Below are 23,171 nucleotides of genomic sequence, written 5' to 3' on the forward strand. Positions count from 1 at the left end.
TGGGGGACTCTTGGTACAGTGAATCTTTGAGGGACTCTTGGCATGGTGAACCTTTGGGGGACTCTTGGTACAGTGAACCTTTGGGGGACATTTGGCATGGTGAACCTTTGGGGGACTCTTGGCATGGTGAACCTTTGGGAGACTTTTGGCATGGTGAACCTTTGGGGGAATCTTGGTACAGTGAACCTTTGGGGGACATTTGGCATGGTGAACCTTTGGGGGGCTCTTGGCATGGTGAACCTTTGGGAGACTTTTGGCATGGTAAACCTTTGGGGGACTCTTGGTACAGTGAACCTTTGGGGGACTCTTGGCATGGTGAACCTTTGGGGGACTCTTGGTACAGTGAACCTTTGGGGGACTTTTAGCATGTGCACCTTTGGGGGACTCTTGGTACAGTGAACCTTTGGGGGACTCTTGGCATGGTGAACCTTTGGGGGACTCTTGGTACAGTGAACCTTTGGGGGACATTTGGCATGGTGAACCTTTGGGGGGCTCTTGGCATGGTGAACCTTTGGGAGACTTTTGGCATGGTGAACCTTTGGGGGACTCTTGGTACAGTGAATCTTTGGGGGACTCTTGGCATGGTGAACCTTTGGGGGACTCTTGGTACAGTGAACCTTTGGGGGACTTTTAGCATGTGCACCTTTGGGGGACTCTTGGTACAGTGAACCTTTGGGGGACTCTTGGCATGGTGAACCTTTGGGGGACTCTTGGTACAGTGAACCTTTGGGGGACTTTTAGCATGTGCACCTTTGGGGGACTCTTGGTACAGTGAACCTTTGGGGGACTCTTGGCATGGTGAACCTTTGGGGGACTCTTGGTACAGTGAACCTTTGGGGGACATTTGGCATGGTGAACCTTTGGGGGGCTCTTGGCATGGTGAACCTTTGGGAGACTTTTGGCATGGTGAACCTTTGGGGGACTCTTGGTACAGTGAATCTTTGGGGGACTCTTGGCATGGTGAACCTTTGGGGGACTCTTGGTACAGTGAACCTTTGGGGGACTTTTAGCATGTGCACCTTTGGGGGACTCTTGGTACAGTGAACCTTTGGGGGACTCTTGGCATGGTGAACCTTTGGGGGACTCTTGGTACAGTGAACCTTTGGGAGACTCTTGGCCAGGTGAACCTTTGGGGGACTCTTGCTACAGTGAACCTTTGGGGGACTTTTGGCATGGTGCACCTTTGGGGTACTCTTGGTACAGTGAACCTTTGGGGGACTCTTGGCATGGTGAACCTTTGGGGGACTCTTGGTACGGTGAACCTTTGGGGGACTCTTGGTACAGCGAACCTTTGGGGGACTCTTGGCATGGTGAACCTTTGGGGGACTCTTGGCATGGTGAACCTTTGGGGGACTCTTGGTACAGCGAACCTTTGGGGGACTCTTGGCATGGTGAACCTTTGGGGGACTCTTGGCATGGTGGACCTTTGGGGACAGTACCAATGAGGAGGTGAGTATTACAGCCAGACAATTTATTAACCAAATACTGCAGTAAGCAGGTCCTTCAAGCGGGGATCACCTTCAGTGAACACTCAGTGTGCCAAAATTATCAGCAGATATCGAGATTTGGACAAATTATATATTTTCTTGTAAAAGTCGGGCTTGGCCTCCCCCTCCCCCCCTCATAGCCTTCCCAATTGTCAGCCCTTCGCACTATAGGCTCAGAAGATGGGAAGGGGCGGGGCCAAGCTCAACAACAACTAAAATGGGCTGCCTTTATCTTTGCATCTATTGAGTGTTTTTTTGAAGGAAATTGAGTGTTTTTTTGAAGGAAATTTTCTACTTTGTTGTCACACTGAATTCAGCATGGCACCACCCCCATGGCACCACCCCCATGGCACCATCCCCCATGCCACCACCCCCATGCCACCACCCCAAAAAAGTGGGTTTCCCCAACTAAAATGGAAGCTAACAATATAACAAATTCAAAAGAAATCAATGAAAAGATATAGTCCATGGCGGAGTATTTTAGTCCACCTAGAAAGGTCCTCTAAACCTGACCATACATGTCTACAATCTGCTTACATCTGCCAACAATTGTGTAGTACGGGGGCCTTTCCAGATTGGATAGAAATTGTATCGTTTGGGTCCTTCCATGAGGCAAAGTTGGTATAAGGGGCATGTGAGACTTCCTTCTATGAGGCAAAGTTGGTAAGGGGGCTTGTAACCCTACTTTTCATGCAATGTTGCTATGGGGGGGGGGGGTTGTATGTGAGCTTCCCTTCCGTGTTGCAAACTTGGTATGGGGTGGCATATGACCGTACCCTCTACGATGCAAAGCTAATATTGGGGGGGGGGGGATGTGAGCCTTCCTTTCATGATACAGAGTTGTTATTATGGGGGGCATGGCTCTTCCGTCCATATTGCAAAGTTGGTATTGGGGGTATTGGGGGGCGTGTGACCCTTCCTTCTATGATGGAGAGTTGGTATGGGTGAGGGGGCAGGAGACTCCTCCTTCCATGATGCAAAGTTGGAATTGGGGAGCATGTGAGCCTTCCGTTCATGATACAGAGTTGTTATGGGGGCATGTGACCCTACCTCCAATGATTCAGAGTTGGTATGGGGGGAATATGACCCCTCCTTCCATGCAAAGTTGGTATGGAGGGGGAGGGGGCATATGACCCTCCCTTCCATGATGCAAAATTGGTATGGGGGGGCATGTGACCCTTTCTTCCACGATTCAAAGCTGGGGTGTGGAGGCATGTAACCCTACCTTTCATGATGCAGAGTTGCTATGGGGGGCATGTGACCAGGGGCAGACTGACCATTTGGAAACTCGGGCCCGGGTTCAGTAGGGGGCCCCATGAGATGCCCCTGGTACCTTTTTCATAGGCTTTTTTGAGTTTGGGCAAGGACACAGGGGCCCCATGATCCCCTATTGCCCGGGGGCCCCATGAGTTGTCAGTCCACCCCTGCATGTGACCCTACCTTTCTTGATGCAGAGTTGTTATGGGGACATGTGATCCTACTTCCAACGATTCAGAGTTGGTATGGCGGGCATATCCATAATGCAGAGCTGATATGGGGAGGGGACATAAGACCCTTCCCTCAATGATGCAAAGTTGGTATGGGGTGGGAGGGGGCATATGACCCTTCCTTCCATGATGCAAAGTTGGTATGGGGGGAGGGGGGCATGTGACCCTTCCTTCCATGATGCAAAGCTGGGGTAAGGGAGGCATATCACCCTACCTTCCATGATGCACAATTGGTATGGGGGGGCATATAGCCATTCCTTCGAAGATGCAAAGTTGGGTTCTTGCAGCCAAATACCAGGCCAGGCACATAGGTGGGTGGGTGGGTGGGGGCAAGGAGGGTACTTAGCCCAGTGTAACATCTACCCCAGATCACCCCAAAACAAGGATCTGTCCTGAGGTTCTGGCAGACTAACTGTGAGGCAAGGAGCCACAGATAGGTAAGTAGATCAGCCAACAGAAGACCGGCTATCAGACCTACCTGTTACTTTGCCCTGACTAGATGAAGTATATGGAGTTTAGAAGGGTTCCAAACTCCATAGACATACAAAATATTTTGATAGGAGAACTTTGGAACAAAGTTGAAAAAAATAGGCAAACATTTCGGCAGCCCTTCTCATTATGGTCTGAAGCCTATGTCCACCGTGATATTGGCGTAGAGCGGTAGAAGCTCCTTGGACAAAAGTTTATAATGGAGGTTGTTGATGCCGTCTTGTCTCCAAGCCTGCCCTGTTTTGTCCAAAAGATCCCACCGTTCCGGGTTTGCTTCATTCCCTTTGTCTGGACTGTGCTGTATCATTTTATATCTCCCATAAACAATGGAGGGTCGCAACACCGACATGCCACTGAGGACCACTCTATTGCCAATGTCATCGTCCTCACCGCCCCAGCCCCAGTAGTTATTTGGAAACCCATTGATTTGCATGTACTGCTTGGGGGTGAATGCACAGACGCCTCCAAAATATGAACCGTATGGCAGAACATAACCAAACTTGTCTATGGCACTAGATGCATGCTTGGGGAACCTGTCGCAGGTGTACAGGTTGCGGCCATCTTCGGGGATGAGGTCCACATCGTGGAAGAACAAGCAGTCCCAGTCATCATCCTTCATGGCTTCCTTGAAGCCAACGTTCATCAGCTTAGCACGGTTAAAGGTGAAACTACCCGCCTGGTGGATGACGTAGATGCCGTAGTTCAGCTGCTGGAGCTGCAGAAAGGGGTGCAAATTGTACAAGAGATACTTAAGGTGGTGCTCCCTGTTCCGGTGAGGGATGATGATGGCGGTTTTCTTTCTGGAGGTACAGTTGAGGGGCTTGTAGAGGCCTCCTTGGGTCACATCGGGGTTCTTGCGTATCACTTCTTCCAGTGTCAGGGACTTTGGAAACTGGACCCTGATAGGCCCTAATGGGGAGATGATCGAGCAATTTGTCAATGTCTGACTTCCTTCACGGCTTCCGGCTTTCAAACTTAGCTTGTCATGAATATCCTCAGTAAATGTTAGGTTCTGGGCACTGGGCTGTACCAAATACTTGAGGACACCCTTCTGTAGAATCCCAAAGGAGTATGTGACCACCTTCGGGACGCCCAAGTAGTACAGGAGGGTCATAACCACCAGCTGGACGAAGAGAAAGAGGAGCAGGTAATGTCTTTTTGATGTGTCCATTGTTCAGTTCGCTAAGATCCAAGTCACAAAATCCAGCCAAGAATTATTAAAAGGCGTACGTGATCCAGGTGGTTACCAGCAAGTTCTTCCTGGTCCTTCTTAAAAAATATGATCTTCTCTTTCGACTCAGTCAGTTGAAAAGTGTAGAAGAGAAGCATAAAAAAAAAAAAGCCAAAAGGATCTGCAGGATCCAGTCTGTGAGCGGCAAGACGTGTGTCAAAGACGGTTCCGTGTTCAACCTCGCTGGCTCCATCGAGGTACACCTTGCTGACAGATAAATCACGTACGTGTATGTGCAGGTAGGTCACGTTGACATCCCAGCCATTTCGAGCACTCGCTTGAAACTAGGTTCCTGGTCTGCATGAACGGGCTACTGACCCACCCACTAAACTAGAATATTGTGAATTCATGTGGCTGGAACATTGCAAACAACTAGCTTGTTCATCACATCGGGGTTCTTGCGTATCACTTCTTCCAGTGTCAGGGACTTTGGAAATTGGACCCTGATAGGCCCTAATGGGGAGAACATCAAGCAATTTGTCAATGTCTGACTTCCTTCATTGCTTCCGGCTATCAAACTTAGCTTGTCATGATTATCCTCAGTAAATGTTAGGTTCTGGGCACTGGGCTGTACCCAATACTTGAGGACGCCCGTCTGTAGAATCCCAAAGGAGTATGTGACCACCTTCGGAACCCCCAAGTAGTACAGGAGGGTCATAGCCACCAGCTGGACGAAGAGAAAGAGGAGCAGGTAATGTCTTTCTGATGTGTCCATTGTTCAGATCGCTAAGATCCAAGTCACAAAATCCAGCCAAGAATTATTAAAAGGCGTACGTGATCCAGGTGGTTGCCAGCAAGTTCTTCTTGGTCCTTGTTAAAAAATATGATCTCCTCTTTTGACTCAGTTAGTTGAAAAGTGTAGAAGAGAAGCATAAAAAAAAAAGCCAAAAGGATCTGCAGGATCCAGTCTGTGAGTGGCAAGACGTGTGTCAAAGACGGTTCCGTGTTCAACCTCGCTGGCTCCATCGAGGTACACCTTGCTGACAGATAAATCACGTACGTGTAAGTGCAGTAGGTCACGATGACCTACTGAGAAAATTCAGAAAGTCGAAACAGACCATTTTCTTCTGTCCCAAATATCTCAAAGAATGCATCTGTAGCACTACCCCCTTAAGAGTTGTTGAGTTTTGGGTCCACCTATAGTCCTGGACAGCCAGGCAACACACATTTTCTTCAGACCTTGCACACAGGAGACAGTAAACAGTCCTTGAACTTGTTTTTTTTTTGGGGGGGGGTGGGGGATTTATTAGGATTATTGAACTTGGAAGGGGTTGATGGATTGTACAGGATGCCCCAGGGGAACTGTGAGGACAAACACCTTAGCAACTATATACAAGTCTGTTAGACAACAAGGTCTCTTGGTTGGAAGAGCTCTCCAGCCCTCCGGGTGTACCACCTCAGACCCCAGATGAAATCTTCTGTTCATCCAGCTGCCTGAGGGAATTCTTGGGCAAGGGGACCCAGAGTCTACCACTTAAAAATCAGCAGTCCCAGATGGGGGCTAGTCAGGTTTCCCACCAGAATGCCCTCTCCCCTTATCTGGCCCAGGGGAATATGGGATTACTCACTCAGTCTTCTCCTGCAAACTTGTGGGTTGGTGGCTGCCTTCAGGCCTTACGCTGGGTTGGCTCCTTCCCTGCTTCCCAGCTTGTCCTCTCTCCTAGGATGGTGAGGCTGAGAGATCCTCCCTTCCAGCTCCTTCGCCTGTAGGTAGGCCCCTCTCCTAGACCCCCTCCAGGGCTCCACACTTCAGCCTTCTCACTCCATCTTCCACCCAAACTTTCCTGCCTCTGAGCAGGCTCAGTCTCTCTTAAGGGCTGTCCTGACCCCATGCCAAGCCTCCTGCTTGGGGATTGGTCACAGGATAAGGGGTGGATTGACAACTTATGGGGCCCCCGGGCAATAGCAGATCATGGGGCCCCTGTGTCCTCACCCACACTCAAAAGAGCCTATGAAAGGTACCAGGGGCATCTCATGGGGCCCCCTACTGACCCCGGGCACTCGGGCAGTGCCCAAGTTCCCAAATGGTCAGTCCGCCCCTGGTCAGGATCCCTCAAGAGTGCAGACCAGCTTTTCCTCACCCCTGCCTACTGAGTTCTAGAGACTTCCCCAAGCCTCTAGATCAGGGGGAGGTATCAGAGAACTGATCTGCAGAGCCTCTCAGCCCTGACCCAAACTTGACCCTTTGACTATTTCTCCCGACTGCCATTTAGCCTCCCATCTAGAAATATAATTAGCTAGCTCCCCCTAGCTAACTAGGAGGGTGCTACACATGACTATAAACAAACCACATTTAAGTGTAAGTCCAACCAGAACCTTTTATATAAAATTTTGGTAGAGTGGGGGAGGGTAAAAACCATTGTCAGGTCTGCACTTCTACCCCGGGCTCTATAGGGCCTATTCTGCAGGTTCTATGTTATAGAGCAGCCATCACTAAATGGAGGACAGTGGTCCAGACCCAGACAGAGTGATGGTCCCATCCTGACCATCAGGCAGTCCCCAGCATTGGTTCTCACCATCTGCTTGCTCACCATCAATGGTGCCATGTGCATGCCCCACCTCCAGCATCAAAGGAGAACGGAAGTGGAACTTTCTCTTTCCAGACCTGCAGCTTGTATAGGCATAGTGGGGGCTGTTAATGGGACACCTGATGTAAGGGGCACTATGATGGGATCACTGTGATTGAGACACCTGAAATCAAAGGGGGCACAGGGACACCAGATGTAGGGGGTACTAAAATGGGGACACTCGATTTAGGGGGGTGCTGTGATCAGGACGCCTCATATAGCAGGGCATGGGGACACCAGGTGTAGGGGGTACTGAGATGGGGACACCTGATGTATAGGGATACGGTGATGGGGACACCTAATGTAAAGGGGCACTGTGATGGGGACACCTGATTTAAGGGGGCACGGGGACCCCATATGTTGTGGGTACTGAGATGGGGACACCTGCTGTACAGGGGTACTGTGATGGGGGACACCTGATCTGAGTTGACATGGGGACACCAGATGTATGGGGTACTGAGATGGGGACACCTGATGTAAAGGAGCACTGAGATGGGGACACCTGATATAAGGAGGCACAAGGACCCCATATGTAGTGGGTACTGAGATGGGGAAACCTGATGTATAGGGGTACTGATCAAAAGTTGACATGGGGACACCAGATGTAGGAGATCTGAGACACCTAATGCATAGAGGTACTGTGATGGGGACACCTGATATGAAAAGGGAACTGTGATGGGGACACTTGATCTAAGTGGTCATAGGGACACCAGATGTAGGGGATCTGATGTAGGGACACCTAATGTATAAAGGTACTGTGATGGGGACACCTGATCTAAGTTGACATGGGGACACCAGATGTAGGGGGTACTGAGACGGGGACACCTGATGTAAAGAAGCACTGTGTTGGGGATACCTGACATAAGGGGGCACGAGGACCCCATATGTAGTAGGTACAGAGATGGGGACACCTGATGTATAGGGGTATTGTGATGGGGACACCAGATGTAGGGGATCTAGGGACACCTATTGTATAGAGGTACTGTGATGGGGACAGCTGATGTGAAAATGGAACTGTGATGGGGACACTTGATCTACGTGGGCATAGGGACACCAGATGTAGTGGATCTGATATAGGGACACCTAATGTATAAAGGTACTGTGATGGGGACACCTGATCTAAGTTGACATGGGGACACCCGATGTAGGGGATCTGATATAGGGACACCTAATGTATAAAGGTACTGTGATGGGGACACCTGATCTAAGTTGACATGGGGACACCAGATGTAGGGGATCTGAGATGGGGACACCTAATGTATAAAGGTACTGTGATGGGGACACCTGATCTAAGTTGACATGGGGACACCAGATGTAGGGGATCTGAGATGGGGACACCTAATGTATAAAGGTACTGTGATGGGGACACCTGATCTAAGTTGACATGGGGACACCAGATGTAGGGGATCTGATATAGGGACACCTAATGTATAAAGGTACTGTGATGGGGACACCTGATCTAAGTTGACATGGGGACACCCGATGTAGGGTATCTGAGATGGGGACACCTAATGTATAGAGGTACTGTGATGGGGACACCTGATCTACGTTGACAAGGGGACACCCGATGTAGGGTATCTGAGATGGGACACCTAATGTATAGAGGTACTGTGATGGGGACACCTGATCTAAAAAGGGAACTGTGATGGGGACACTTGATCTACGTGGGTATAGGGACACCAGATGTAGGGCATACTGAGATGGGGACACCTGATGTAAGGAGTCACTCTGATGGGGGCATCTGATCTAAGGGGGCACTGTGATGGGGACACCTGGTGCAAGGGGGCACTGTAATGGAAGCAGCAGATATAAAGGGGCACTGCTATGAGGAAACCTGATGTAAGGGAGCATAGGGACATCTGACCAAAGGGGCACTGTGATGGGGACACAGAATATCAGGGGGCCCTGTCATGGGGACACCTACTGTAGCAGCCCACTGTGATGGAGACACCTGATGTAAGGAGACATTCTGATGGGGACACCTGATGTTATGGGTCATTCTGATGGGGACACCTTATGTAAGGAGACATTTTGATGGGAACACCTGATGTCATGGGCAGGGGTAGATTGACAACTCATGGGGCGCCCGGGCAATAGGGGATCATGGGGCCCCTGTGTCATTGCCCAAACTCAAAAAGGCCTATGAAAAAGGTACCGGGGCATCTCATGGGGCCCCCTACTGACCCCGGGCCCTCGGGCAGTGCCCGAGTTTCCAAATGGTCAGTCCGCCCCTGGTCATGGGTCACTCTGATGGGGACACCTGATGTAAGGGGGGAATTGATGGGGACACCTAATATAAAGGGGCACTCTGATGGAGACACCTGATGTAAGGGGGGAATTGATGGGGACACCTAATATAAAGGGGCACTCTGATGGAGACACCTGATGTAAGGGGGGAATTGATGGAGACACCTATTATAAAGGGGCACTCTGTTGGGGACCTATCTGAGTTAGAGCACAAACATGAGATCTGGCTCCTTCTGGTTCAAATACCGGGATTCGCGCCGTCTTTTGTTCTACTAAAAAAAAAGGAAAGTTTTATTTCTATCTGTGCGGCTGTCGGCAATTTTCACTCACTTCCTGTCTGGTGAATCCGTTGTCAACAGAACAGGAAGTGAGTGGAAATACACCATTATCATAGGCTTCATGAAAAAAGCTTAACCCTTCCCCAAGCCTTCCAGAACAACACATTTTGGCTTGACATTTTAATTCCTCATAATATTTTTGGCCAAGGGGCAGGGAGGTGTCCCGAATCTTCTTTTGGACTAATGACATGTATTAAAATTCAGAAATTTAAAGTATGCAATTTCTTCCTGAAACAAAGGATCTATTAGGTCATCCATGAAACTAGATAAACAGGTAAATTAAACTTGCAGATTGAACTTTTTTTTTCTGGGATGAAACTCAAAGCCTCTTCACGCCATCCAAATGTGAGAACCTGGAACAGACGTCTGTAAGAAATCTACGTAGAAAAAAAAAGTGTAAGCTGTTCTTTTCCTTTTTTTTTTTGCTCTTTTTTTGGGGCCACCTCCTGGTCCAGACGTTGGCCACCCGAGGAGTCGTGTGAAAAGTTGTTGACAAGCCTTGAGTGGCAGGACGTGATTGGAACTCTGGGCTGGGTGACACATGTTGTCTCATTTTAGGCAGAACCTCCTTAATTGATGGTACCGGCCAAACGAGTATGGGCTGGCCATAAAGTCACAAATAATGAGGTGACACAAGGTGCCTCCTTTGGGAAAACTAGGCCACCCTCTCGCTATAAATGCCGACTGAGATTGGTCATTCCTAGTCTGCTGTCTGCTCTGTGTCAGTGTGGAGGAGGTAAGTCCTGCATGCTTTTACACATTCCTGAACTCATAGCTTGGCTACAATCCAGAATACAAGTTTTCAAAAAAAAAATTATATATATTTTTTTTAATAGATATAGATTTAGATGATGTCAGAAAACATTTTCGGGCTGCTAAATTCAGTTTGGTGAATTCAAGCAAAAATTCGAGAGGCTCCCGTTATAAATGTTCTGAGAGTGTTGGGAAATTTTTGTAGAGGCATGCTCGGTGTTCAAGAATCTTTTAAAGGCATTAAAGGGGTCCTTGGCTTGAGTGGGATCCCTCGTAGACATAAACTCTATAAAAGTATCTACAACTTATATCAGCCTTTCTCAGCCCCTCTACACCAGGAGAACCCTCAAGATCATTTTCAGGTCTCAGGGAACCTCTGCTGAAATTATCTCGTTGGTGGTCAGTGAGAAGAAGGCTTCCCTTACAGTGGTGGTCAGAATGCCACCTTTAAAGGTCATTTGTGTCATGCCACTATCTCTGGTCCCAGAACCATGCAGGCAACATCAGATAGGAGGTCAATTGTCCACAGCTCAAGGAACCACTAGCAACCTCTTGAGGAGCAACAGGGTTGTACGGAACCCTGATTGAGAATGGCCGTCCTATTTAGTCTCCCATACTAAAAGTTTCTACAAAGCTCTAACATGGTTCTAGCTCAGCCTTTCTCAACCTTTTTATCCCCAAAGAACCCCTAAAATAATTTTCAGGTCTCGGGGAAACCCTTACTGAAATTAATTAATATGTGGGAAATGGAAAAATGCTGTATTGATAGGTAGTCAGTGGGAATAATAAAACCCCTTACAGTGGCGGTCGGAATGTCACCCTTATAGATAAAAAGATCATTGGTGTCATGCCACTAGCTCTGCCAAGTGGCGTTGGTCCCAGAACCATGCAGGCTACATCAGATAGGAGGTCAATTGTCCACAGCTCAAGGAAACACTAGCAACGTCTTGAGGAGCAACAGGGTTGTACAGAACCCTGATTGAGAATGGCCGTCCTCTTTAGTCTCCCATACTGAATGTTTCTACAAAGCTCTAACATGGTTCTAGCTCAGCCTTTCTCAACCTTTTTATCCCCAAAGAACCCCTAAAATAATTTTCAGGTCTTGGGAGAACCCTTACTGAAATTAATCTATGGGAAATGGAAAAAAAATGCCGTATTGATGGGTAGTCAGTGGGAATAATAAAACCCATTACAGTGGCGGTCGGAATGTCACCCTTATAGATAAAAAGATCATTGGTGTCATGCCACTATCTCTGGTCCCAGAACCATGCAGGCAACATCAGATAGGAGGTCAATTGTCCACAGCTCAAGGAAACACTAGCAACGTCTTGAGGAGCAACAGGGTTGTACGGAACCCTGATTGAGAATGGCCGTCCTCTTTAGTCTCCCATACTGAATGTTTCTACAAAGCTCTAACATGGTTCTAGCTCAGCCTTTCTCAACCTTTTCATCCCCAAAGAACCCCTAAAATAATTTTCAGGTCTCGGGGGAACCCTTACTGAAATTAATCTGTGGGAAATGGAAAAAAAATGCCATATTGATGGGTAGTCAGTAGGAATAATAAAACCCCCTACAGTGGCGGTCGGTTGGTTGGTGTCATGTTGCTGGCTTTGCCAAATGGCATTGGTCTTGCAACTATGCAGGTACCATCCAATGGGAGGTCAGTCAGCCGCGGCTCAAGGAATCCCTAGCAACCTCCGAAGGAAGTCTAGGGGTTTCCATGGAACCCTGGTTGGGAATGACTGTTCTAGTCATACCTTGGCCAAACTTTTCAGAAGGTCTAACATTTTTCCATGGGATGCTGAGGGTCAGCAGAACCGGGAAACTTTAATCTAAAATTTTCCAAGACCAGCACAGGCTAAACCAGGGGCGGACTGACCATGTGGAAACTCGGGCACTGTCCGAGGGCCCGGGGTCAGTAGAGGGCTACATGAGATGCCCCTGGTACCTTTTTCATAGGCTTTTTTGAGTTTGGGCAAGGACACAGGGGCCCCATGATCCCCTATTGCCCCATGAGTTGTCAGTCCGCCCCTGGGCTAAACTCAAACAGATACCCTCTACGGTTCAAAGCGTGGAAAATCAGAGACAACGGTCTGACCACTACCCTAAAATTCTATGTGTCTCGTAAAATGCTCAGAATTACCACCAATTCTTCTCTCACCATCAATTCTCTTCCAACCTTCTGAAAAACCGGTCAGCCTAAAGACCTTTATCTTCGGTTTTAGTGTCTTACCGAATAAAATAATTTAGAGCTCACATTCAAGCGTTCCTGCTCACTCATAATGGGAGTGTGTACGTGGGTGGAAGAGAATACTTATTATTTCACATATAAATCTGGTAATTATCAGTGACTACCTAATGATGTGCTGTCAGATGGATAGACTTTTTTTTTATTAAGGCGTTATACTTTAAAGACCAGCTCAGGCTTTTTTTTTTTGCCCTATCATCTCATCAGGAAGGTTTGCTAGGACGGAGCTTCCCAAATCATTCTGCATAATTTGGAATCATTTGGGGCTCCTGAATACACACTTTTTTGGTTCAGATTTGCTTTGATTGGTTGGGAATTTTGGTTGGGAAATTCCAAATTTTAGAGGCTTGTGAATTTTTAAAAACAGCGACTGATTTCTGCTCGGGGTTACTGGTGCCAACTGCAATGGGTCAACTTAGTTGGCTCCACAGGACCTACTATATCCCAGAAGAATATATCAATGGGATGGAGTCTCCAAGTGTTCCTCTATTGTTGGTTGGGAATATGGGACAAAGCTTCCTACTGGCCACACAGCAATAACGATTACTGGGTTACTGGTGCTCCTGCAATTGGCCAACTCAGTTGGCTCATCAGGACCTACTATAGCCTAGAAGAATATATCAATGGGATGGAGTCTCCAAGTGTACCTCTATTGCTGGTTGGGAAAATGGGACAAAGCTTCCTACTGGACATTAGAGGCCACACAGCAATAATGATTACTGGGTTACTGGTGCCACCTGCAATGGGCCAACTCAGTCGGCTCATCAGGACCTACTATACCCCAGAAGAATATATCAATGGGATGGAGTCTCCAAGTATACCTCTATTGTTGGTTGGGAAAATGGGACAAAGCTTCCTACTGGACATTAGAGGCCACACAGCAATAACGATTACTGGGTTACTGGTGCCACCTGCAATTGGCCAACTCAGTTGGCTCATCAGGACCTACTATAGCCCAGAAGAATATATCAATGGGATGGAGTCTCCAAGTGTACCTCTATTGTTGGTTGGAAAAATGGGACAAAGCTTCCTACTGGACATTAGAGGCCACACAGCAATAACGAAGGCTGTCTCGAAAGGCAATGCGTCTCCGGTGTAGCTACATCTCCCCACCCATGTCCGTGGGGTAGGGAGAGAAGAGATGGGAGGAGAGGACAATGGGGGAAAGGAAAGTGAAAATGTCAGGGTAGTGAAAGTAGTTACATTCATCTACTAAAGGACCCTGAAAAGTCTAATCTTTTTTTTTCCACCTGTAGGACAAAACCTTAATTTGCAAAAATGCCAAAACTGATCGGGTCAGTCCAAGACATTATTGAGGTTTTTGAAAAATATGCCAAGCAGGACTGCAGCCACGCCAAACTGAACAAACAGGAGCTCAACCTTCTGATTCAGAATGAGTTTGCAGATGTCATTAAGGTAAGATGGACATTCTGTAATTGGACAAATCTCTTGAAGGGGCTCTGTCTGTCCCAGCAGAGGGTTGCATCTAGTTGTGAAGGGTGCTGTTGCTCAAAGTTGGGAAGGGCTGTTGGTTCAAGGGTGGAGCTCACCTCGCTCATACATGGGCACAGCCCTGAAACTAACAACGATACCCAAGGTTGGGCAACCTACAGCACGGGACAGGAGTTCCATGAACTCCAACATCAATGTCTACATTATGGAACTTTTATACTATATATGTATCTACACCAGCCATTCTCAACCTTTTCAACACAGAGGAACCCTTGAAATTATTTTTCAGTCTTAGGGAACCCCCGCTAAAAATGACTACAACTTGTGATACATTAGTGTGATGATCAGTTGGGAAGAATGCTCCTTGTACTTGTGGTCATTGGGAAGAGTTACCCCCATATAGGAAGATAAAAAGATCAATGGTGTCAGTGGGAACTTACCTGAGAGGCAGAAATTGCCATTGCTCAAGGAACCCCTTCCAACCTCTTGAGGAACCCTAGTTGAGAACCCCTGATCTACACTATATAGCCATAATTCTGTGAACAATTGGCTATCATGCTTTTATGAGTTTAGTGGACACACCATTCCAGAACCATGGCCATTAATATGGCGTTGCCCCCTCACCTCATGGCCATTAACATGGCGTTGCCCCCTCATCTCATGGCCATTACCATGGCATTGCCCCCTCACCTCATGGCCATTAACATGGCGTTGCCCCCTCACCTCATGGCCGTTAACATGGCATTGCCCCCTCACCTCATGGCCATTAACAAGCAGTTGACCCTTCCCCATAACTATTAATATGGTGTTGCTCCCTTTGCAGCTATCAAGGGAGCTACCTAATGTTCTATGAAGACTTTCAAAAAGATTTTGAAGGGTGGCCAAGGGAATTGGTGCCTATTTGTGAGGTCAGGTAATGATGTTGGATCAGAAGACCTGGCTCACACATCGGCCTCACATTGGGCACCAAAAAAAAAAAAGACCTGGCAGTCTTTATTCCCGGTTCCAGGCATTCAGTAGGGTTGAGGTCAGGATTCTGTACAGGACACTCAAGTTCCTCCACACCAAGCTGATCAGACCATGTCTTTATGGAGCTATTACTGTATCAGGGGCACAGTAATGCTGGAACAGAAAAGGGTCTTTACCAAGCTGTGCCCACAAGCTGGTAAGAGCACAATTGTCTACAGCGTCTTTGTATGATGTAGTTCAAACGGAACCCTTCAGTGGAGACACCTGAACTTCATCATGCGGAGAGGTCCTCTTACTTATTACTGATGCAGCCTCTACATCTAAGGTCTAGTTTGTTCTTGGGCTTAGTAATCTTTTAGGGAAAGTTGTCTTCAACACGCTCATGCTACTGTTACTCTATACCAAAATTTTAAATCAATTTCCTTTCCTTTCAGAACCCCAAAGATCCCAATACCATCTCAACTTTGCTTAAAATTCTTGACGAGAACAATGACGGGGAAGTGGACTTCAATGAATTTTGTGACCTTCTCTGCAGAGTACTGAAAACTTATTACAAGGTTGTGTATGAATCAGATGCCGCATGCCGACAAGATTCATCGGTCACACAAGGTGATAAGACAACGCAGGATTCATCACAGAAAAGTGATGCCCCTCCTAAATATTACCAGAATCCTCTCTACCCCAAGCCTTTTTACGGCTCTCAAGGTCAGTCTTCATACCAAGGCCAAAGTAGAAGTAGTGTGGGTCAAAGTGGTGGGCAAATATTGGGAGGTGCCACCTATACATCAGGTGCCCCCCAATCATGCGGAGATCCTGATGTGCCTACAGAAGATAGCTCAACTCAGACTGATGATCGCAAGGCTCCAGCTACACAGGCAGATTCCACAACATCTCAAGTTAGTACCACCACCTCCTCTTCCAGTTCCCAGCAGAGCCAACAGGGAACATATCAAACAGGTATCACCACCTCATCCACCCGTGACCAGCAGAGCCGACAGGGATCTGATCAAACATCCCAAGTAGGTACCACCTCCTCCAGTTCTCAGCAGAGCCAACAGGGAACATACCAAACAGGTACCACCTCATCCTCCAGCACCCAGCAGAGCCAACAAGGAACAGATCAAACATCCCAAGTAGGTACCACCTCCTCCAGTTCCCAGCAGAGCCAACAGGGAACATGTCAAGCAGGTACTGACTCATCCACCAGCACCCAGCAGAGTCAACAAGGAACAGATCAAACATCCCAAGCAGGTACTACCTCCTCCAGCTCACAGCGAAGTCAGCAGGGAACATACCGAAGATCTCAAGTAGGTGACACCACCACTTCCTCTTCCACATCTCAGCAGAGCCAACAGGGAACATGTCAAGCAGGTACTGACTCATCCACCACCAGCACCCAGCAGAGTCAACAAGGAACAGATCAAACATCCCAAGTAGGTACCACCTCCTCCAGCTCACAGCGAAGTCAGCAGGGAACATACCGAACATCTCAAGTAGGTGACACCACTACTTCCTCTTCCACTTCTCAGCAGAGCCAACAAGGAACATGTCAAGCAGGTACTGACTCATCAACCAGCACCCAGCAGAGCCAACAAGGAACAGATCAAACATCCCAAGTAGGTACCACCTCCTCCAGCTCACAGCGAAGTCAGCAGGGAACATACCAAACATCCCAAGTAGGTGACACCACCACTTCCTCTTCCACTTCTCAGCAGAGCCAACAGGGAACATGTCAAATAGGTACCACCACATCCTCCAGTGCCCAGCAGAGCCAACAGGGATCAGATCAAACATCTCAAGTAGGTACCACCTCCTCCAGTTCTCAGCAGAAACAGCAGGGGGCAAATCAAACAGGTACCACCACATCCTCCAGTGCCCAGCAGAGCCAACAGGGATCAGATCAAACACCTAAAATAGGTACCACCTCCTCCAGTTCTCAGCAGAGCCAACAGGGAACATATCAAACAGGTACCACCTCATCCTCCAGTGCCCAGCAGGGCCAACAGGGATCAGATCAAACATCTCAAGTAGGTACCACCTCCTCCAGTTCTCAGCAGAGCCAACAGGGAACATATCAAACAGGTACCACCTCATCCTCCAGTGCCCAGCAGGGCCAACAGGGATCAGATCAAACATCTCAAGTAGGTACCACCACATCCTCCAGTTCTCAGCAGAGCAAACAGGGAATATACCAAATATCTCAAGTAGGCGATACCCCCACTTCCACTACTCCCAAGCCTCGATATTACCAACAAAGTCAAAATCAGATTACTCTGTCTGACTCCACTATTACTTCCCAGTCCCAAAGCCAACAAGACACCTCCATCACCACTGCTCAATCTAACAAGGAGAGTAAAGACCAAACATCTGCACAAGGTAGCTTGCAACAAGACCAACAGGAACCCCAGAAGTTCTACCAACATGCAGTATATTTACCTCCCCCAACTCTGGGTCAAAGATCTCAACCCTCACAACAGCCACCTTCCTACTCTGAAATCCAACAAGGCTCAGCAATTAGCCAACAACGCCCAAAGCAGTACCAAGAAACCCAACAACCCCCACAGCAGTACCAAGAAACCCAACAACCCCCAAAGCAGTACCAGGAAACCCAACAACCCCCAAAGCAGTACCAGGAAACCCAACAACCCCCAAAGCAGTACCAGGAAACCCAACAGCCCCCACAGCAGTACCAAGAAACCCAACAACCCCCACAGCAGTACCAAGAAACCCAAAAACCCCATTTTTATCAGTGCCACAAGAAAAACATGTAAGATAAAGTTCTCCTCAAGTATCTATCCTTCAACTACGAGGTGCCTAAAATCAATATTCCCGATCATGCTGTTTTAAAGCAATCCAATCATTTTGAGGTGCTCTATAAGGGTATCCATCGAGAGGAGGTGGATGATGAGAAATTTGGAAGCAGGTAAAGCGAAGACCTACAGCAACCCTCCTCTTCGACTTGCTGGACTTACCTCAGTTCTTACATGACTTCATCGGACAGTCTATGGTCAGCCAAACCCGTAATAGTAATTTTGTGTTGATGATTCTGATACATTTTCCGGCCTTGGTTTGTGGTAGCTTGCAGCCTACAGAATCAAGTTCTTTCTTTGCAAATCGACCTTATTTGTGACAGTATTGTAATAAACAGTAAAAAAATAAAAAAAAAACAGTTGTGTGAATGGCGGTGGATTTTTTTTTTCTTAAGAAAAGGGTCCTTAAAGTTTCCGGTTGAGCTGAAAATAATGCGAATGACTAGATTCTGGTACCACCTCAGTCTGGAAATACTCGCTGTAGATAGATATGTAGCCGTTCAGGAGGTAATTTAGGTTAGATGTTAGGTTGAGGGCTAGAGTAGGAGTTGGGTCGAGGGTTAGGGGTCAATGTCATCATCATCACTGGATCTCTGTGCTTGTCTATGAAATGTAGGCAAACCCTAATGTTAACCCTAAGGTAAGAACCCTAATGGTGACCCCAACACTAACCCTAACCTCAACTCTAAGCTAACAACCATAATGGTGACCCCAACACTAACCCTAATGGTAACTCTAACCTCAACCCTAATGTACCAACCCTAATGGTGACCCCAACACTAACCCTAATTGTAACCCTAAGCTAACAACTGTAATGGTGACCCCAACAGTACATCTAATGGTAACTGTAAGCTAACAACCCTAATGGTGACCCTAACCTCAACCCTAAGATAACAATCCTAATGGTGACCCCAACACTAACCCTAATGGTGACCCCAACACTAACCCTAATGGTAACCCTAACCTCAACCCTAAGATAACAATCCTAATGGTGACCCCAACACTAACCCTAATGGTAACCCTAACCTCAACCCTAAGATAACAATCCTAATGGTGACCCCAACACTAACCCTAATGGTGACCCCAACACTAACCCTAACGGTAACCCTAACCTCAACCCTAAGATAACAATCCTAATGGTGACCCCAACACTAACCCTAATGGTGACCCCAACACTAACCCTAATGGTAACCCTAACCTCAACCCTAAGATAACAATCCTAATGGTGACCCCAACACTAACCCTAATGGTGACCCCAACACTAACCCTAACGGTAACCCTAACCTCAACCCTAAGATAACAATCCTAATGGTGACCCCAACACTAACCCTAATGGTGACCCCAACACTAACCCTAATGGTAACCCTAACCTCAACCCTAAGATAACAATCCTAATGGTGACCCCAACACTAACCCTAACGGTAACCCTAACCTCAACCCTAAGATAACAATCCTAATGGTGACCCCAATACTAACCCTAATGGTAACCCTAAGCTTAACCCTAATGTACCAACCCTAATGGTGACCCCAACACTAATCCTAATGGTAACCCTAACCTTAACCCTAGGCTAGCCCCCCTAATGGTGAATTACATCTAATGGTAACTGTAAGCTAACAACCCTAATGGTGACCCCAACACTAACCCTAATGGTAACCCTAACCTCAACCCTAAGATAACAATCCTAATGGTGACCCCAACACTAACCCTAATGGTGACCCCAACACTAACCCTAATGGTAACCCTAACCTCAACCCTAAGATAACAATCCTAATGGTGACCCCAACACCAACCCTAATGGTGACCCCAACACTAACCCTAATGGTAACCCTAACCTCAACCCTAAGATAACAATCCTAATGGTGACCCCAACACTAACCCTAATGGTGACCCCAACACTAACCCTAATGGTAACCCTAACCTCAACCCTAAGATAACAATCCTAATGGTGACCCCAACACTAACCCTAATGGTAACCCTAACCTCAACCCTAAGATAACAATCCTAATGGTGACCCCAACACCAACCCTAATGGTGACCCCAACACTAACCCTAATGGTAACCCTAACCTCAACCCTAAGATAACAATCCTAATGGTGACCCCAACACCAACCCTAATGGTGACCCCAACACTAACCCTAATGGTAACCCTAACCTCAACCCTAAGATAACAATCCTAATGGTGACCCCAACACCAACCCTAATGGTGACCCCAACACTAACCCTAATGGTAACCCTAACCTCAACCCTAAGATAACAATCCTAATGGTGACCCCAACACTAACCCTAATGGTAACCCTAAGCTTAACCCTAATGTACCAACCCTAATGGTGACCCCAACACTAATCCTAATGGTAACCCTAACCTTAACCCTAAGCTAACAACTGTAATGGTGACCCCAACACTAACCCTAATGGTAACCCTAACCTTAACCCTAGGCTAGCCCCCTTAATGGTGAACCCAACACTAACCCTAATGGTAACCCTAACCTCAACCCTAAGCTAACAACTGTAATGTTGACCCCAACACTAACCCTAATGATTACCCTAACCTCAACCCTAAGCTAACAACCATAGTAGTGACCCCAACACTAACCCTAATGGTAACCTTAACCCTAGGCTAGCCCCCCCTAATGGTGACCCTAACATTAACCCTAATGGTAACCCTAATCTCAACCCTAAGCTAACAACCCTAATGGTGACCCCAACACTAACCCTAATGGTAACCCTAAGTTAACTACTGTAATGGTGACCCCAACACTAACCCTAAGCTTAACCCTAATGTACCAACCCTAATGGTGACCCCAACACTAATCCTAATGGTGACCCCAACACTAACCCTAATGGTAACCCTAACCTCAACCCTAGGCTAGCACCCCTAATGGTGACCCCAACACTAACCCTAATAATAACCCTAACCTCAACCCTAGGCTAGCACCGCTAATGGTGACCCCAACACTAATCCTAATGGTAACCCTAAGCTTAACCCTAATGTACCAACCCTAATGGTGACCCCAACACTAACCCTAATGGTAACCCTAACCTCAACCCTAGGCTAGCACCCCTAATGGTGACCCCAACACTAACCCTAATGGTGACCCCAACACTAACCCTAATGGTAACCCTAAACCTTTGTTTATAAACGAAGCCATTGCAATGAGCCACAAAGCCAAAGCGGTGATCTGGGTCGGGGGGCCGTGTGTAAGAAATGTCTTCTTCCTTCATTTGTTGGAAAAAAAGAATTGCTGCTCTGTCATGTGACCTGGATCTTCCCATTTTTAGATCCTATGGGTTACCAGGAGCATTATGTGTGTTTCACGACATCAGAGCCTGCGGTGAGTTTACCATCTTCAATCAGACCCCTCAGTGCGATAGGAGGCAAGGTCCATCCATTGTGTTGAGCTATTAGGAAAAAGGTGGAGTCTGCATATCTAATGAGCATAGTAGCTGCCGCCGGACGCATACCTAATTAATCAATACACGTTAATCTGATCGCTATCACGTGAGCCGGCTTTGGTCATCTTTGGTCGTCTTTGGTCGTCTTTGGTCGTCTTTGGTCGTCTTTGGTCATCTTTGGTCATCTTTGGTCGTTCTTTAAGAAAATACAATCGTAGAACACCAACATAAAGCACCAAACTGAACCCCCCCCCGAAATTGTTCAGTCCAATCAGAAGGGATGATAAGGAACAGTCCTAACCCTGCAATGTCCTTCTATGTCCTCTATGTTGAACACATCATGGGCACCACCAAGGATCATTTATAATAGAATATCTCCTGTGATCAGCAGCTCCATCTAGTGGCCATAATGAGAGTTGTTTTTTTTTTATTTCAGGAAAATACCGACTATGGCCACTGGATGGAGCTGACGATCACAGGAGATAATTATGTTACAAACAACAGGGCCATCAATGGTGGTGCCCATGTGAGTGGCTAAGACATCTGCGCAGTGAATGCTTTTATACAGACCCCCCCAAAAAAGTGACCCTGGGTGTATGTACCCCCAAATATAATCTGTTCCATCTGGAAACATTCTTTTATTACATACAATGTATCGATTCTCTGTGTGAGAGGAAAGACTCAGAACACCCCAAAAATTCTGCTCCTCGGGGGTGTAGAGGACACGTAGAGTGTGGATGGGGCACCGGTCTGAGGCTATGGATGTCGGGAAATGCGCGCAAAATCGTGCGCCCCCCCCAAAAAGGTGCTCCAGTAGCCGGGCACGCGGTCAGATCGGGCAGATCAATCATCAGTCTGGGGCAGGGGTCTCCATACTATGGCCCTCCAATACTACAAGTCCCATCATGCCTCTGCCTCTGGGAGTGTTGCCTGTGGCTGTCAGAGTCTTGAAGGCCTCATGGGACTTGCAGTTCCTCAACACCTGGAGGGCCATAGCTTGGAGACCCTTAGTCTAGGGGTCTCCTTGAACCTTGGATGGGTTGGCCATTTTGAAACTCGGGCACTGGTTGAGGGCCTGGGGTTAGTAGGGGGCCCCATGAGATGCCCCTGGTACCTTTTTCATAGGCTTTTTTGAATTTGGGCAAGGACACAGGGGCCCCATGATCCCCTATTGCCCGGGGGCCCCATGAGTTGTCAGTCCGCCTCTGGTTGGGTGGTCACCATGGGATACTCCAGCAACATCAAGTAGGAACCTGAGGACACCTATCTTCCTCCTAAAGGTTCTTAGCCCTAGAAATGTGTTTCAAACCGAATCGAAAAATTCTGACAAAAGTTTTGTTTTTTTCGGAAATTTGGACGTATCCGAATCTTCCGGGCGGCCACAGGAACGAATTGCAACGAGTCCGAAATACATTTTAATGAAACAAAGAAATTATTTTTGTTTCATTCGGATGTTTGAAGCATCCGAATGAAATGAATGATCTGAATTCATTGGAAAACAGCGGGTTGGACTGTGCAGAATGAAAACCATTTGATTCCTTTCGGAACGATTCAATTCGCCGAGTTACTCATTTCGTTTCATTCGTTATGAAATTTGTTTCATTTCGCTGATTCGTTTTTCGAATGGATTAGAAGTATTTGAATTCGAATTAAAAACATCGAATTGATTTGATAATAGGTGGTTAAGGAGGAGGGGGGCG

At 47.4% G+C, this 23,171-nt stretch overlaps 2 protein-coding genes across 2 annotated transcripts; one reads left to right on the plus strand and one right to left on the minus strand.

Annotated features, from left to right (window-relative positions):
- Nucleotides 1-737: 737 nt before the first annotated feature.
- On the minus strand, nucleotides 738-4,634 carry LOC149435134 (uncharacterized). Its single transcript, XM_089662978.1, has 3 exons — nucleotides 3,605-4,634; nucleotides 2,821-2,874; nucleotides 738-1,501 (listed from the first exon to the last, which is right to left on the minus strand). Exons 1-3 carry the CDS (start codon nucleotides 4,632-4,634, stop codon nucleotides 738-740), a joined length of 1,848 nt encoding a protein of 615 aa, XP_089519104.1.
- Nucleotides 4,635-10,443: 5,809 nt separating this feature from the next.
- On the plus strand, nucleotides 10,444-18,447 carry LOC149435135 (uncharacterized). Its single transcript, XM_089662983.1, has 3 exons — nucleotides 10,444-10,582; nucleotides 14,104-14,263; nucleotides 15,703-18,447. The coding sequence occupies exons 2-3, from the start codon at nucleotides 14,126-14,128 to the stop codon at nucleotides 18,037-18,039; spliced, it is 2,475 nt and encodes an 824-aa protein (XP_089519109.1). The 5' UTR covers nucleotides 10,444-10,582; nucleotides 14,104-14,125; the 3' UTR covers nucleotides 18,040-18,447.
- The last annotated feature ends 4,724 nt before the right edge of the window (nucleotides 18,448-23,171 follow it).

The sequence above is a fragment of the Staurois parvus genome, unplaced genomic scaffold, assembly GCF_062004578.1.
Source record: "Staurois parvus isolate SC_StPar_1 unplaced genomic scaffold, SC_StPar_1.0 ptg001599l, whole genome shotgun sequence".
NCBI lineage: Eukaryota > Metazoa > Chordata > Amphibia > Anura > Ranidae > Staurois > Staurois parvus.